Source organism: Elephantulus edwardii, unplaced genomic scaffold (assembly GCF_000299155.1).
Source record: "Elephantulus edwardii isolate Elephantulus edwardi_28Jun2011 unplaced genomic scaffold, EleEdw1.0 scaffold00022, whole genome shotgun sequence".
NCBI lineage: Eukaryota > Metazoa > Chordata > Mammalia > Macroscelidea > Macroscelididae > Elephantulus > Elephantulus edwardii.
In genome coordinates this window covers 15,531,937-15,548,557 of record NW_006399772.1, presented here as the reverse complement: position 1 = coordinate 15,548,557, position 16,621 = coordinate 15,531,937, and the positions used below count along the sequence as shown (strand labels likewise).

At 45.9% G+C, this 16,621-nt stretch overlaps 1 protein-coding gene across 1 annotated transcript in view; it reads left to right on the top strand.

Moving 5' to 3' along the window:
- Nucleotides 1-15,409, top strand: part of DOCK4 (dedicator of cytokinesis 4) — a 312,634-nt gene extending 297,225 nt beyond the window's left edge. Inside the window, exons 45-52 of the mRNA XM_006882693.1 lie at nt 152-273; nt 608-728; nt 2,123-2,204; nt 2,365-2,474; nt 5,825-5,897; nt 7,744-7,857; nt 11,343-11,404; nt 14,978-15,409. Of these exons, the coding sequence (XP_006882755.1) occupies nt 152-273; nt 608-728; nt 2,123-2,204; nt 2,365-2,474; nt 5,825-5,897; nt 7,744-7,857; nt 11,343-11,404; nt 14,978-15,409 (1,116 nt within the window). The remainder of the gene's footprint in view (nt 1-151; nt 274-607; nt 729-2,122; nt 2,205-2,364; nt 2,475-5,824; nt 5,898-7,743; nt 7,858-11,342; nt 11,405-14,977) is intronic.
- Nucleotides 15,410-16,621: the final 1,212 nt, after the last annotated feature.

Sequence of the window (16,621 nt, the reverse complement as noted above, 5' to 3'; positions counted from 1 at the left end):
TAAATGAGGGAAGGCTAAATAATACTGAAATGTTATGAGATTCCTGTGTAAAGATTTCATGACATCTGAGATTTCTATCTAATACTCTAAAATATTTTCTAAGATTTTTTTGCCCTACATTATCTTCTCTGCTCTGTCTTTCTCTGTCTAGGATTTTGCTGCTTGTATTCAGGCCAGTCCGGTCCATTTCCCCAATGGAAGCCCTCGGGTGTGTAGGAACTCGGCACCTGCTTCCATGAGTCCAGACGGCACCAGGGTAATTCCTCGACGCAGGTGAGTCATCATCTGAATCATGTCATAAACTGACCTCTCCACAAAGTGATTTGGAATGACCCTCTCGTCCTTCATGGGGCAGTGTGTCAAACTCGTGATTTCCTAATGAAAGAAGTAACCCACACGAGGCACCTGCAGACCTCTGCCACGAACACCTCAGCTCCAGCACGAGTAATAACTCAGCTCGGGCTTGACTATCATGAGAGAGACAGGAGACTCACCATGGGATGTGTCTTTTTTCTTCCTTCAGTTTTACCCCATGCCAGCATGTGATACAGTGCAGTTCAGAGACTGAATTAATAACTGTTTTATTTTTCCTCCAAAAAAAACCCAGCCCGCTCAGTTACCCAGCTGTCAACCGTTATTCTTCGTCCTCGCTGTCCTCACAAGCTTCCGCTGAAGTAAGCAATATCACAGGGCAATCGGAAAGCTCTGATGAAGTCTTCAACATGCAGGTACTCTGCTAGCTTTTGTCTGGTCCTGTGTATGGCTTTCATTTGTCTCGGTCTTGGGCCTGTTTGTTCTGCTGTGCTCACGAGCAGACCCAAGAGCAACAGCTTGACGAAGGGCAAGCCATTAAACGCTCTTATTGCTTTATTGGTGCCTGGAGTCGACACGGTTGTTTTTCTCAAAGATGCCCAACGTGCTCTGAGAAGAGCAAACCCAGCAATGCAAAAGCCTGGACAGGTTGCGCACAGTTTGACTTTGAGCCCAATTACTGATTTGGTTTTTCAGTCCAGGCCTCTTGGAGCATGTTAGCACCAATCTCTTAGCATTTCTAGTTGGCTTTTTTCCTTTTAAGAAGGTATGTCCTAAAGGTCATTATAAAATTAATTCATAGATAGATAGATAAGAGAAAGAGATAAAACTATTGATATCAGGAACTCTGGTGGCTTAGTGGTAAGGAGTTGCACTGCCAACCCAAAGGAACATAGTTTGAATCCACCAGCTGCTCTGTGGAAAAAAGGTGGGCAGACTCCTGCCATGTGATTTACAGCCTCTGAAAACTTGCTGGAGGGTCAGCTATGGGTCGGTTCCTCCACAAGGGCATGTAACGCCAAAGCTAACCCGCTGCTGCTGCTAGTGACTGCTAGGAAGTTGTGCTGCCAACCCAGAGGCTGAGCCTCTCTTGAGGTTCAAATCCGCCAACCACAGTTAGGGAGAAAGATGGGCAGCGCCCACCCGTGTGATTTATAGCCTCAGGAATCCGAAATGCAAGGCCAGCTCTGAGTTGGTTCTGGCTCGATGGCAATAAGTTAAAAACTCAAGTATATATGGGAAATTTGTCAAGATAAGAGATTGTTTCACTGTGTAAAGAAAGAATTTGTATGGAGCTAGCTAGAATGACTCCTATAATGTTTTTCCCCCTGAGATGTTGCTAGTATAGCATTTATAGGAGACTAAGCTGCCATCTTCCTTACTATTACTTTGGGGCAAGGGACAGAGGAATATTGCCAGATTAATATTAAAAACATATGTTGGGATATAACAGGAAAGTGCAATTTATGCATTTTAGAAACATTTATGTGTTCTGGGCTGAGGGTCATCTGCTTACATTCGCGATGGGGAGAGCTTTGCTAACTGGTATGCAGGCGCCGTATGGAGCTGAGACTATGGAGAATGCATCCCTTTGGCAATAGTGAATGTCTCCAGTTCTGCGTTAATGCAGACAGACTTCTTTGAGTTAGCACGCCTTTCAAGACTGTACTTTCAAATGGTCTTTTGAGCTTCCTAAAAATATTTTTTAGCTTTTAAAAAACAATTGGCCCTTTGGGGTTTCAAATGTGTCAGTGTTGTCTGTGGCCTCGCCTCTGGCACATATGACAACACTTGTCCTGTGTCTTTCCAGCCCAGTCCGTCTACCTCAAGCTTGAGTTCCACTCACTCCGCTTCACCTAACGTGACAAGTTCTGCTCCGTCAAGTGCCAGAGGTCAGTGCCAGGGTGCAGGGCAGAGTGAAAGAGACCAGAGAACCGGCCAGCTCCAGGCAGCCGTTCTTTCAGTGTCCCAGCACACCGGCTCTTCCCTCCCGCCCAGCCCAGTGCCACCACCAGTCACACTGATGATAAGGCTTCTTCCTTCTCTTCCCAGCTTCTCCTTTGTTGTCTGACAAACACAAACATTCCAGAGAAAACTCTTGCTTGTCGCCAAGGGAGAGACCGTGCAGTGCCATCTACCCGACACCTGTGGAGCCCTCTCAGGTAGCCTTTGTGGGGAGGAGGGGCTAGAAGGCAGGGGGAAGCCAGGACCCGCTTCGATATCTCTGCAGAAACACGTTTTAGCTGCCAGAAGCAAACAGACGGATGGCGCAAGACAGCAAGTCCAGCTGCAGACAGAGTGCACCTGGATTCTCTGCTCTCTCGCAGATATCCCTGCGCCACGTTACTCACGTTGTTGCCTGAGTTGCAAAGTTGGGAAGGAAATGGGAAATGCTTTTACTCTCCGTGAGCTGGCATTCTAGTTATTCCTAGTGCTGTTGAGTCCTCTCCATATCATAGTGACCCTGTAAGGAGCCCTGGTGGCCTCATATGTAACAGGTCAGGCTGCTAACCCCCAAAACATCAGTGGTTTGAATTCATGAGTCGCTCTGCAGGAGAAAGATACAGCAGTGACTTCCGATTAAGATTGACAGTCGAGGAAACCCAATGGAGGGTCAGCAAGATTCAGAGTTCACTCTCCCACGGTGGGTTTGGACAAAGCTTCATCTCACATACTTGGGGCATGTTGCTAGGAGAGGCTATTCCTTGGAAAGGTGGAGAGATGTAAAGGAGTGGAGGACCCTCAACAAGATGGATTGACGAGATCGGTCTTCAGTGTGTCAGGAGTGATGAGGAGGGCGCAGGATGGGACAAGGTTCAGATCGGTTGTTTGTAAGATCACTACGAGCCATAGTCAGTGACTAACAGCACCTAACAGCAACATCGGGCGCAGCAGAACCGTACCGGAGTGTTTCCAAAGCAGTGATTTTCATGGATATAGACCGTGTAGTTTTTCTCCCATCGTGTGGATGTTGGGTCGGAACTGCCAGCCTGTCCCTTAGCGGTGGTGCACTGTAATCGCTGTGTCACTAGGGTTCACATTTCATTGTTGCCTTTTAAATATCAGGAGTTTCTGGAATGGTGCAAATGGTTAAGGGCTCTGCTACTACTAAAAGGTTAGTGATTAAGCCACTCAGGCCTTCAAAGGCGGCCATGGAAATCTTGTAGAATGCATTTCTGTTCTGCCATATGTGGGGTCAGAATCCATTCAACAACTGGCGTGGTACATGAAGGTAGGGGAATGAGTTGACACTTGTATATGCATGTTTGCATATGTATGTAGTAGCAATCACGGGAAGGGGTCTTTAGACCAGCAAAAGACCTTGAAGGAGTCCTAATTTCAAAAAACAACAATGGGTTCCTTCTGCAGTGGCTGAAAATGCAAGGACAGTTTCTGATTGGCCTGGTCTGATTTCTGTTGATAGAAGTCCCAGGACTGTCCTCACTAAGAAGCAGACCTCAGATGTGGGGGACCCGGCCCCCATCTCCACCCACCATCGTTTTAAAGTGACACGTCTTGTTTTGAATGGTAGGGTGTGGACCACCAGATACTTCAAGGACTTTGAAGGGTCGTTGTGGATAACAACTTCCTGTGTGGTCCTCCACTTTGCAGAGCCTCTGGGAGCAATTTGTGAGCTGAGAAGAAGAGTGATGGGGGCTCCAGCTAATTGCTCGCTGGCGCTACACCAACATGGCGAAAGTCTGTCGCTGCAGCTGGAAGTAGATGAGAACAGGCGGGATTTGGCCTTGAATGGGTTAGCTTTGCTGATTGTGTGATCATCCTGAGAATCCCAGCAGACCTCATCTGCACCGCCCTGACGTCTCACAGAAATTACATCTGAGTGTTTGGCAGAACCTGCTACCCATCTTCATTTTCCTTTGTCACTCGATGGTGCAAGGGGATTTCAGTTTGTTCCATCTGCTCTCTGAGAGCAGATTGCCAACGTGAAGGGCCCAGAGAGCCTCTCATTAACCCCTTGAGTTTTCTGCTTTTGATAAAACTTGAGACAGTGTGCATGTTGCCCAAAATTTCAGTTCTATGCGTTCCTGTATAGTATCTGCTTTTCAAGACATAATGTTCTTCCCTTTAACTCTCTATAAAGGATCATATCGTTCTGACATTTTTGTAGAGTAAAAATTACAAGATATCAGTGGTTTCCTGAAGTTTTAACTTAATATTGAACTTAAAATGTAATGAGCCTTCAGGCTCATTCACTAGTGATTTTTGAGCTGCATTACTTCCTCAATTCTTATTTGCATATCATACTGCCAGTCTAACATTTGTATTCATGAAGAGCTCTATTATTTGCAATATGAAAAGTAAGTTATCATTCATATTTAACATCCAATATAAACTTAAAAAAATTAATTCATTCATTTTTAAAATTGCAGGGAAAGTTTACACATCATACTGGCTTTTTGTACAATTGTCCTTCGACCTTTTGTTTTATAGCATTAAGGCACCATTGGTTAATGGAATTCTTTATCCTGTGGACTTCCAGAAGAACAAACAAGTCTGTCTTGGAGAAAATGCACCTAGGGGGCTCCTTGGCCTCACATGCTTTGGATATGTTATAAGGGGGAACCAGTACTTGGAAAAAAAAATCTTGCCGGGAAAGGAGGAAGATCTAAGAAAAAGAGAAAGAGCTTCAGCGTAACAGATTGATTGACACAGTGACTGGGGCAAGGGGCTCGAGCGTATCAGAGATGATGAGGATGGTTCAGAGCCACGCAGGTTTCAGATCTGCTATTCATACGGTCACTGTGGATTGTCGTCAGCTCCACGACACTCAGCAACAACAGCGGTGTCACTCACTAATGTCACACCAAAGCCCTAGTGTGATTGCCTTTCCCTTCATTCAGTATAAACATTCTAAACAGTGTGTTCTCATTCTCCAAACCTATGGCTTTGATGGCAAGAGCATGGAAAACAGCCCAAATGTCCAACTGCAATCAAATGGATTGAGAGGTTATGGTATATTCACACGATGGAATACTACACAACACACCGGAGCAATGAGTTTGTAAATTACTACCTAACTTGGGGGAGACTGGAGAGCATTATGTGAAGTGCACTAATTCAGTCCCATAAGGACAAATATTGTATAAGACCATTATTGTAGAACAAGTATGGGAGGGGCGGCGGGAAACAGAGGCATGAGAATGGGGAGGTGGGGGATGGGGGGGGTGGGGTGTGTGAGGGTGGGGGGGTATTTAATCAATTTGCTGGATGGAGAGAGGGGTGAGTGGAGCAAATGGAAAAGATCCAGTGTGAAAAATATTGTATACAAACGTTGTAAATAAACCAATATTAAAATAAAGGTAATTGGTTAACGCAAAGAAGAAAAAAAAAGCCATACCAAACCAAAAAACAACCTATAGCGTTGTTCTAGGCCCATCATGCTATACACAAATTATTTTCAACAGAAAAAATTCAGTTAACGACTCAAGCATCTCATTTTCTAAAGGGCTCATGTGACGTCACAAAAATAAACACTTGTCCCTTTTTTCAGAGAATGCTGTTCAATCATATTGGAGATGGGGCCTTGCCACGCAGTGACCCTAATCTTTCTGCACCTGAGAAAGGTAGGTGGATGCCAGCCCCTTCCTCAGTCCTGAGATGTACAAGGCTTTGTTTGTCCCCATTTCCTCCAGTCTTCTGTGTGTCTGTGTAGAAGGCAATTCCTGGGAATCTTTCATAATCAAGACTTAGTTTGCTCTTTGAGGCTTTAATGAAAGACAGTAACTCATGATCCTTCCTTCACCAACTTTATTTCACAGAATTAGAGCGAGTTAGAAGCTCACGTTAGGAGCTCATATTAGAAGTGACTTTTTGGTGTGACGTGACATGTCACCAAGGCAATTCCTGCTTTTCCTTAAAAGAACATTGCCAGTTAGGTTACTTGTTCAGCACAACAAAAATAGCAGCTTTCCAGATTTCATGCCACAGCCCCATCCTTTGTCTCCCTTACAAAGCTCGTTCTGCCAGCTCATCTGTTGTTTGCGGTGATGCAGACACGGTTCTTGTGCAATTAAATACTATTTAGAAACTGCAGCCCGATGCACAATGGAGTGTGCCCTGCCTTAAGGTCGCCAAAAGGGGCTGGGGGTGAAGAGAGAGAATAAAGCACATTCACAGAAGTAAATAGTTTGTTACCACCAGTCGGTGCAACATGACAGAGGAGGAAGAGCAAATCAGATGTGACTTCGTCAGTTACACAGAGGGAGTGAGTGTGGAGGGAGGAGGGGGCGTGTGCAGCAAGGCACCCTTTCCACTTCTCTCAGGGTCAAGCTTCCAAACTGGAGAGACCAGGGAATCCGAAGTCACTAATGACAGGTCCTGGAAAAATGCACTTTAATCGCCCACATTAAGAACTAGACTGTGTTGTCATTAGGGTAGGCAGAGACATTAACACTAAAACTTTCCTTGAGAGATTTAAGCTGTAATTATTTTTAAATGCAAAGTGTTTTATTTTTACAAGCCAGATTATTGATCTTGAGCTGTAGAGCAGAGGAATATGATAGCAGTCTTCTCACCCCTTTCAACCCTCCAAAAATTAAGAAATAAAATAAAAACACAAAACGAATTTTACAGGAAGAGAGAGAAAAAAAAACTATTTTAAGACTTTAATTCCTTTAAATGAACGCGGTCATTTGAAGTGGTGAAACCTTGAAATCCCAGATCTGTCCACCAGATGGCAGTGTCTGTACAAGAAGAAAGCTACTGACTGGAAATAGAGTTGATTTTGTAAACCTCATTGCATAGAGGCTATTTTTAATCTGTGTGTCCTGCCCTCGTTCCTAATAGGATTGGTCCCATATTTCTGCTCCTTACTGAAGCAAAGAGCAGTTTTAAAATAGGATACACCTCCACTATTCCACATTATTTTTGGTACATACTTCGTTTGATTCACTATTTTCAGGAACAAGAATTCTTTCCTTTCTTCAGGAGTTGGTCAATAGAATGATCTAGAATGGTTGCTCTTTCCCGACTATTCTGCCAAAGAGTAAAAATATTAGCATGCTGCTGCTTTCTTCATCTCTGGGTGCCACTTGTCCAGAAATTGCCACCAAAAAAACCCCCCTCAAATTCTAAAATAGTCTAGTGACTGAATCTTCCATCTGTTACCAGCGTCTAAAAGCATTTGTAATTCTCCACAAGTTTCAGCACTCCAGCATAGAGATCCGTAGTTCTCTTTGACAGCTTAAGGCAAGTAAAGAGACATGCTATCTCCCAATTAAATGTCAACTATAACTGTTAGCTAGCCAATTAAATAAAGGGTTAGTATTCCGGAGGCCTCTTGGTGGTTTAATCCAGTTGACTTCTTTTAAAATTTTATTTTGGATAATTCTGACTTTCTCCTACTAGAAGCTCTCTGGTGTTCACAGAGCAAAGCCAGACCGTGTTTTTAGCTGTGTTATTCCCTTCCAGCTGTGAACCCCACCCCTAGCAGCTGGAGCCTGGACAGTGGGAAGGAAGCCAAGACCATGGCGGATAATGGGAAAATTGTCTCTCCCCCTGTCCCCCCAAGACCCACACTGACTGGTGGGTATTTGAAGCATTCCAACAATGACTTTAATAAAATAATTTTTATTCAGTACGCCAGCTTACCCTAAGTTCCTCAGGACAAAAAGGTAGGCGTTTGGTTTCTGAGGTAAATGACCTTACTTTCTACACAGTTCTTTGGCAATGGTCTTCTTCTTACACTCTATACTTACCTTAATTTTTAAGTGAGTGAGTGAAGCAGTGACCCTTTCTTAATAAAGCCCTCTGAAAGCTTTTGCAGGGTGTTTCCCCCCCACGGTATTCTGCTTAGATCTGGGGGTGGCGCCTTAACCTTGCTTGGCCACTAACATCTTCTCTCGCCTTGGCTCTAACCACCTCCCTCTTTATCAGCTTCTGCCAACACAGCCACTTGCTTCATCTTGTTCGGCATGAACATCAAGGTCAAGATGTCCCTGCATAGGAGTCAGCTCCCAGTAACATGGATAAACTTGAGGGAAACAATGGTACCTACGTCATTGTTAGATGCCATTGAGCTGCCTCTAATACCAGCCACTCTGCACAACAGAAAAAAGCATCCCCTGGACCATCAGCTCCCAGTCTGCGCTGTGGTCACGAAGCTCGCGGACTTAGCCGCTGTATGAACCCATCATGTCGACGGTGTTCTTGTTTTTCAGTTGCTCTCTATTTTTACCGAACGTGGTAAAATAATTCTCTAGGGACTGGCCCCTCGCGATAACATGCCCAATGGCTGTGAGACGAAGTCTCGCCATGTTTTGTAGTGACCTGTATCTGTTGGTTAGAAGTCTCTAAAGGCAGTGCTTCTCACAGGGGCTGATTTAGAGCCCTGCATCTCATAAAGTGCTGGCTTCAGACACAGATTTCCCCACCTAGCCTCCTGACACACCGTATTTTCAACATTTCAGCTGTGCTTTTTAAAGCCCTTTGGTTATGCCCCTGCACACCTGATTCTGAAAACCACTGAAAATGAGAAAGGAAAGGGGTGGGGGAAGCCCGTCCTCTGTGTGTTCATAGCGATAACCTCCTTACGTCTTGAGCAAGGAGAAGCCATCGCGTGGTGACCTACACGCGGGGTAGTTTTTAAGAGGAGCCCGTGCTACCCGGCTGACTCAACCTTCCCTGGCCATGAGGGGAGTCCTGTGGACAGTTACACAGGTCGAGCATAGGCAGGGAGCGCTGCAAACAGAACTGCCTCACAGCATGTGAAAGGGTGGCGCTCTTTCCTTCCTGGGTCTTCTGGACTCCTCCCTGATGGTTCATTTGCTGAACTCTGCCATCGCATCTTCTTACTTATGTTTTGTGTTGTCTGTTTGCTTTTAATAGGAGAACACTGTCTTTCCTCTTTTAAATATAAATTATGTGCTATGTTTGGACAATGATACCTTGGAATTGTGGTGTTGGTAAAGTGTATTGAATAGACCGTGGACTTTCCAAAGAACAAACAAGCCTTAGAGGGAGTGCAAACAGGGTGCTTGTTAGAGAGAAGAGAGGGAGACTTCATCTCCTGCACGTTGGGTGTGTACTCTGAAGAGCAGTCTTTGGAAGGGGGTCCCATGCTTGGACAGGGAGAGGAGGATAGAGAAGAGGGGTGCGGATCCCCGATGAGATGGATTGACACAGAGACTGCAGCAGTGGGTCTGAGTACAGCAGGGAGTGTGGGATGGAGCTGGACTGGACAAGGTTACCTTCTCTTATAGTGCAGGGTCATTATGTATCAGAATTGTCTTGGTGCCACCTGACCACAGCAGAGGCTATCAAAGTTGTTCTATACTTGCCTAAGCCAGAATTCACTGTTAATTTTTGAAAGGTGTGTGCATCTTTAATCAGAACAAGAGAGTCCTTTGGGCTCATTGCTAACTTGGATTAGCTCTTTGACCAAGGCAGGTGAAGATGTGTTACCCAGGTAATTCATACTCTGTTCATGATGTGCTTATTCAGGCATTCTCCTCTTTAAGCCTGAATCTGTGTCTAAAATTGGGAGCTTGGAAAGCATCTCCTTAAGTAGCAGTGGTTTTCATGGGAAGGGCCCTGGATGTCACTGACAGTTTTTACATGCTCCCATTGATGGTCGGCAGCTGGCCTACTCCCCAGAGCCAGAGCAGAAAGGCCTGGTGATCTGCTTGTGTAAATATCACAGCTAAGAAAACCTTATGGTTTTTGTTTCCTTTTCATCTTGTGACTCAACCCCATGAGTCACCATTTACTCGAAGGCAGCAGGAGATTCTGAATAGCAGGTGAAACTAGTCTAAACGTGAAGGCTAGCACGTTGATAGAACCATTGTGGGTGACTGGGGGGGAAGTGCCTTCCCAGAGAAACCTCTGCCTGAACCTGCAGTGAACGAGTGGTCACTCTGGTGTCCATTGTACCGGTGTCACTGACTGGCTGAGTCATGAAGACGAAGTCCCAGGGAACAGGCGACCTTGCGTGGTCCCACCCTGATGACAGGAATCCAGTGACCAGTCGGGATCTGCTCCCCTAGGCATGCACGGGAGAGAAGCAAACACTGACATTAGAACTTCACAGGCACTGACAGTGTGTCCACACACAGGAGGCCGGGCTCATGGTCCCCCGGGTGGGCCTGGAGTGTTCTGCAGGGTCTGCTGGGACTCAGGACACATCTCCCCAGCTCTCTGTGGGTACAGCTGCTGTCCCTTCAGCACTCACTGCTCTCCTGGTCTGTGCCACCATCATCATCTGTGGCCACTGTGGTGGGATTGGTGTCTGTGTTCCCTTCATCCTTTCTGTGGTTTTCTTATGTGTCACAAACCTACATTCTGACAGCTTGGCGAATGGCCACTAATCGCAGAGCAGCACACTGGGGGGGGGGGGCGCTCACGGAAGCCTCTCTAGGTGACACTGGGGGAATGGTGTTGACTAACCCTCTTGCTGTGTCATGCAAGCTAATATTGTAAGTCTCTGCTTCAGCGAGCTGCTTCAGTCCATAATCACTCAACACACAGTTTCCCAGATGTGGGACCCAATGCTTGTAGGAGAAAGAAAAAGAATGGAGAACCATCACCCACGAAGTTGAGGGAGGGTCTCAGAATAGACATTAGGGAGGGGAATGGAGAACGGCTCACATTTATGGACCTGGCCTGGGGTTTTCTGTTGTAGGCACCTTGGGAATGTAAAAGGGTAAAGTAATATTAGTCCCATGGGCCTGTTCTAAGTTGGTGGGCTGCTAGGTCCCTGTCACCTCCCACTTGAAACCACCCCATGTTATATCAAGCCATGGAGAGGATCTGTAGTTTTGGGAAACATAAAGGGTATTATACCAGTTTGGGGATTTGCCACGTTCGTTAAAGTGTCCTGTGTAACCTGGTAGACCTTCATTGATTGTCCCATGTCTCTGTAAGGGTGTCCTTCACCAGGTATCTGTTTGGAATAGTATCATTTCCTTATCTCCCTCACTCTGGTCCTTATTCACTGGACCCTTTCTCTGGGTTTTCAGTGGTCAACCATGTGGTTTCTCTTTGTAATAGTGATTCCTCTCTCTGTTTTACAGCTTCACCAGCAAGACACACGACCCCGGTGTCCCCCTCCCCTGCTGGAAGATCTCCATTGAAGGTACAGGCCATTCTTGAGATGGGGTCTAGACACTGACCCCAAGTTCCTTTGTCCTGAGGATTCCGTGCCTTTAACATCAAGAGGCAGCTTCATTTGTACAGACCCAGCAAAGAAGCGGGGTGGGAGCTGGGAAAGGAATGACAGGCTTCCCCTTAGAGGAACTTCTTGCTTAACCGCTGCTTGATCTGCTTCAGATTATTATCTGACACGTGGTGGGGCCGAGAACCTGCGTGGAGAGGGTACACACTCTGAATTAGAAATGAACTGTGTGTCCAGCATATCTCCTGGGGTATTGTCACCATGATTTTTGGGATTGAGACACAGCACGATTCGATCAGTGGGTGGGGTGAAGGAAATGGGAAGCATCTTTTGTGAAAAACAGTGTATTCAAACTTTGTAGTTAAATAAGAATAAAATTTTTAAAAGGGGGGGAAGGGGGGAAGATACCTAGATTGGAAACATTAATAACAAAATCCCTGAAATAGTTTAGGCTCATCTTGCATATGTCAAACCCAACTTCATTTCTTTGAGTATTTTAAAACAAGAATTTCACTAACACTGGAAATACACGAAAGACAGGGAGGTAAACTCAACAACAACTTCCTGGAACAAGCTGGGAAATCGTAAAGGTTGGTACATTTGAATTGGTGTGCAGTCCTGAATTGTTTAATATCTTTAAACATACAAAATCCCTCATGAAGGAAGGTAAAGAATAACATTTAAGCTCAGTCCACATTGAATCGAGCTGACTTTAAGGATTGTCAGGACAAGGTGAGGCGTTGCATGTGAGGATGAAGTAAGCATTGAAAGAATGATTCAGTAACATGGTGACGTGCAAGTCACACGCTCCATGGCCTTTTTGGTGCGTTGTATCTGCCCAGTGCAAAAATCAAATGACAGATTAGTTTCAAAAAGCACTCGTGCAGTAGGTAATAATCTGATAGATCTGTGGAGCTTTGGATACTTGAGCCTGGTTAGGTAGTGGTTAAGCGTGCTCAGCTGGTAACCAAATGATACAGTTACCCTCCCAGTCTTTCCACATCACAGTCGTGGAGAAGTCTCCTTGTCCCCCACTTCCAGTCAGCTTTCTAATATCTGATGTATCTATGCCTTTTCTGAAGGGGCTGGCTCTGTGCTCTTGTATCACCTAGGAAACCCTCCAGGGCAGTTCTGCTCGGTCCTCTAGGGTCACTTTAAGTCAGAGTTGATGACAGCACGTAACAACAAGGAGAGGCGATGACAAAAATTGAGACTGTAGGAAGCAAGGCAGAGAAGCGTGATCTCATTAACATTCCCAAAATTTCTGAGGTAGAAATTTGGCATGCGTGCAAACCCTTCACTCGTTTTGTTGGTGTTCTGCAGTGCAGCTGTTCATCCCACAGGGCATGTCACCACATTGGCCCTGTGGTTACAGACTGACAGTCTGATGTGACACGGAGGAGAGCACTGTGCCCTTCCTGTGCCTTTGCTTTTACCGTTAGGAGCAAAGAGCTCCCACGTGTTGCTATGGCATTGACATCTGTGCTTTTCAACTTGATTTTGTGGAGTAGAAATAGGTAGTAAAGAGTCTTAGGGATTAGTTCTTCAAAACAAAAGAAACTCAAAGGCTGAAAATGTGTAAGTAGCTGCGAGAATAACCCTTGTCCTCTAATCAAGGAGAGGGATGATGACTAGCAAGGACCAGATGTAAAAGCCACACCTGGTCCAGAGGAAGGATGTCGTGTTGTCCACTGCTGTTATCTGGGTCTCTCGAGGCAGCTGCAGGTGGGGTGCATGCAAAACTGCAAAAAAAGGGGGGGGGGAAGCCCTGTGCAAAACTGCACATAGTTTTAAGACCATACAAAGCCGAATGTCCATGTCTTGACAGCTAGAGATAAAAAAAAGAGAAAACAGATTGAACCTTTGTGTTGTAACATCTTCATTACATTAGAGGGCGCTGCTGTCAAGTTATTAGTCATTAGCTTTGCTGCCATTAGAATACACCTTACCTGGCAGAGTTTTCATTTTCCCCCAGCATTTAAGGGCTACCATTAACGTCATAGAGAAGACTGCACTTTTTTGTCCTGTTTGGAATTGGAGGAGATCTCATTTTTTTGCGAAGACTGTAGTGAATGTGAGTCTCTTAATAGTGCATGCTTAATCCAGGCTCCTTAAGGAAAGGATTTGTATCCTCCAACATCATTCTCATTAAAAAGAAAAGCCATAGTAAAATGATGTTTGGGTGGCGTCTTGCAAGATGTTTTCCATAGAACCGACAAGTGCAAAAAGGGCCTAATGATCAAATATGTTTAGAAAGGACTAAACAAGATTATCCATACTTCTTTATTGTATGAGTGCAGAGACTTTAAAATGCTGATGGTCTTTAACTAACATATATACAGTATATTGTTGTTAGAGGCTATAAATTGGGAAGAAACTGCTCACCTTTCTCCCACAAAGCAGCTAGTGGATTCAAACCACATACCTTTTGGCTGGGCAGCTCTACTCCTTACCACTAGGCAACTGGGACTCCGTATATGTATACAGTATTCAGTATATAGTATATAGTGAATGGTCTTTTCCACAAAACCCTCCTTTCACAGGGCACCTCCCAGGACTCCTACTCCTTAAGGCCAGTCCAGGTTCTTGATGGGGCCACACAGCTAGCGCACATGAGTGGAGGAGGTGGAGTGGAGCACTATGTGGAGTGGCAGGGACTGTGGTAAAGTGTGTGTGTGTGTGTGTGTGTGTAGATCCTCATCTAAAGGGGTCCAGCTATTTTCAGCTTTAAAGGAGAACCTTTATCCAAGTTGTTGTAACTGAAACATCCAGTTCTTTATGAAATGCCAGAAGCCTGGAGTTGTATGTGAAATCTTATTTTCAGATTAGGTTTTGTTAAAACATTGCCAATGACATGGTTTACATTTCAAGGCTAGAATCAGAGGGCTACAGATTAGCAGTTTCAACCTGGCCAGGAGCAAGGACAGAAGATTCAGGCTGTCTCCTGAGGTCCCTGGTGGTGACAGTGCCCTCTAGAAACCCAGCACTAGCAGGGGGTGCAAATTGAGAGTCTGGAGAATGCCAGTTAGTATAAATGAATGGCAGCAGCATGGAACACAGGGTGGAGTGGTAGGGACTATGGTAAAGGGAGAAGCTGGCATCTAAAGGGCTGAGTTTCAAAAGATATTTTTCATCCCAGGTGTATCAAGAAACAACATTTTGGCTTATATTTCTAAATTCGGGGATTAATGTTGTTATGCACTCGACTCTGACTCATAGTGACCCTATGAACAAGAGGCTCTGAGCCTTGTCCTGGCCTGGGCCCGCCTCACCAGCTCAGACACACCTGCCCGCATTGCCACAGTCACTGTGTCAGGCCATCTCAATCAGGGTTCTCCTCTCTGGTGCTGGCCCTTCCAGCACCTCTCCAATCTCTTCCCTTTCACTTCATTGCTGAGGCAGGATGAGGAGGAGGAGATGAGCCAGCAGCTGAAGGCTTAATGTACTATGTGAATGATCCCATCAAAGTCTGGATGCTAATGACCCTCTGCTTTGTCTCTCCTCGCCTTTGCCCCCCTCTGTCCCTCCCCCTAGGGCTCTGCGCAGTCCTTCACGCCCTCCCCGGTGGAGTACCACTCCCCGGGCCTCATCTCCAACTCCCCGGTGCTGTCGGGCAGCTACAGCAGCGGGATCTCCTCCCTGAGCCGGTGCAGCACGTCCGAGACCTCGGGCTTCGAGAACCAGGTGGCCGAGCCGCCCGCGCCGGTGGCTGTGACCGGCTACAGCGCGCCCGAGGAGCCCGCCCGCCGGGAGAGCAAGACGCCGCCGCCCTACAGCGTGTACGAGCGGACTCTGCGGCGCCCGGTGCCGCTGCCTCACAGCCTGTCCATCCCGGTCACGTCCGAGCCGCCCGCGCTGCCCCCCAAGCCGCTGGCCGCGCGGCCGAACCCCCTGGAGAACGGCACCCGGCGGACTGAGCCCGCGCCGCGCCCCAGGCCCCTGCCGCGCAAGGTCTCTCAGCTCTAGGCCCCCTTTTTCTATTTCCCTGGGATGAACCCTTGGCCGTTTACAAAATACTAAGTCTGATGTGAAGACGTTTAGTGTAGGCACTTTAATGACTTAACTCAGCTTTTTCTCCGGATGAATGAATGGGAAACTCAGTTGTAAGGGTTGCACGGGATGAGAAGGTCCTGGTCTCCGGGCCACCAGGTGCCCCCTGAAGTGGGGCTGAGTTCCATGGCACATGTGGCTCCTGGGGAGTGATAAACAGTGATCCAGAATGACTTTTTATCTTTTTACCTTCACATTTTTTTGTATCGTTTAATCCTAAAGCCAATACAATATTGTCAAACAAGATGGCTGTGTGATAATGTTGTGTACTTTTTACTGAATACTTGATACTTCCAGAAAGCTTACTAAGTCAATGCACATTCTAACACAAGGATCTTACTTTGGAAGGTTTCTGTACCTTCTGAGCGCTGGTGGCCTAGAGGGTAGAGAGTTGCACTGCCAACCCAGAGGTGGGTAGTTCAAATTCACCAGCTGCTCCTTGAGAGAAAGATGGGCTATCTCCTCCTGTGTGATTTATAGCTTCTGAAAACCCGCTGAAGGGTCAGCTATGAGTCTGTTCCAGCTCAAGGGTGATGAGTTGTCTGGCTCTTTCCATGAACAGAATGATCAAGGCATTTCATCACAATTGAAGTTTAAAGCAGGCTAGTTGGTCAATACACTTACTTAGAGGGGTGCAGGGTTTATGGCTGGAAGCTGTTTTGTTCTTGCAATGAAATATTTCTTTCAGGTCGCTTTGACATTGAACAACTGTCTACATTCTTAAAACTACTTTGTGAGCAGGTTGGTGAATCCTTTCATGAACCCTGACCCGTGATATCTACTGTAATTTTTTTTTTTAATCTTTTTAAGGTGCAATTTACTTTGACTTCCAGTCAGAAAGGTGAAGCAGAGGACCGTTGGAGAAACGTTTGCTTGAACTGTGTGCTTCCTTCTTTCATAGTTTCTTACACAAAATTTGTCATTGAAGAGGAGCAAACATTCAAGTATTAAGTAGGCACAAATTAATGTGTCCCATTAACAAACATTCAGGAATCAATACCGGACAGTATTCAATCAATAACGTAAATGAAGAAGGGGGGGAAAACACCTTAGAGAAAATATATTAACATGATTAAATGGCAAAAGGACTTTGAAAAGACAAGGGCATTAACTTTCAATCCTGCACAA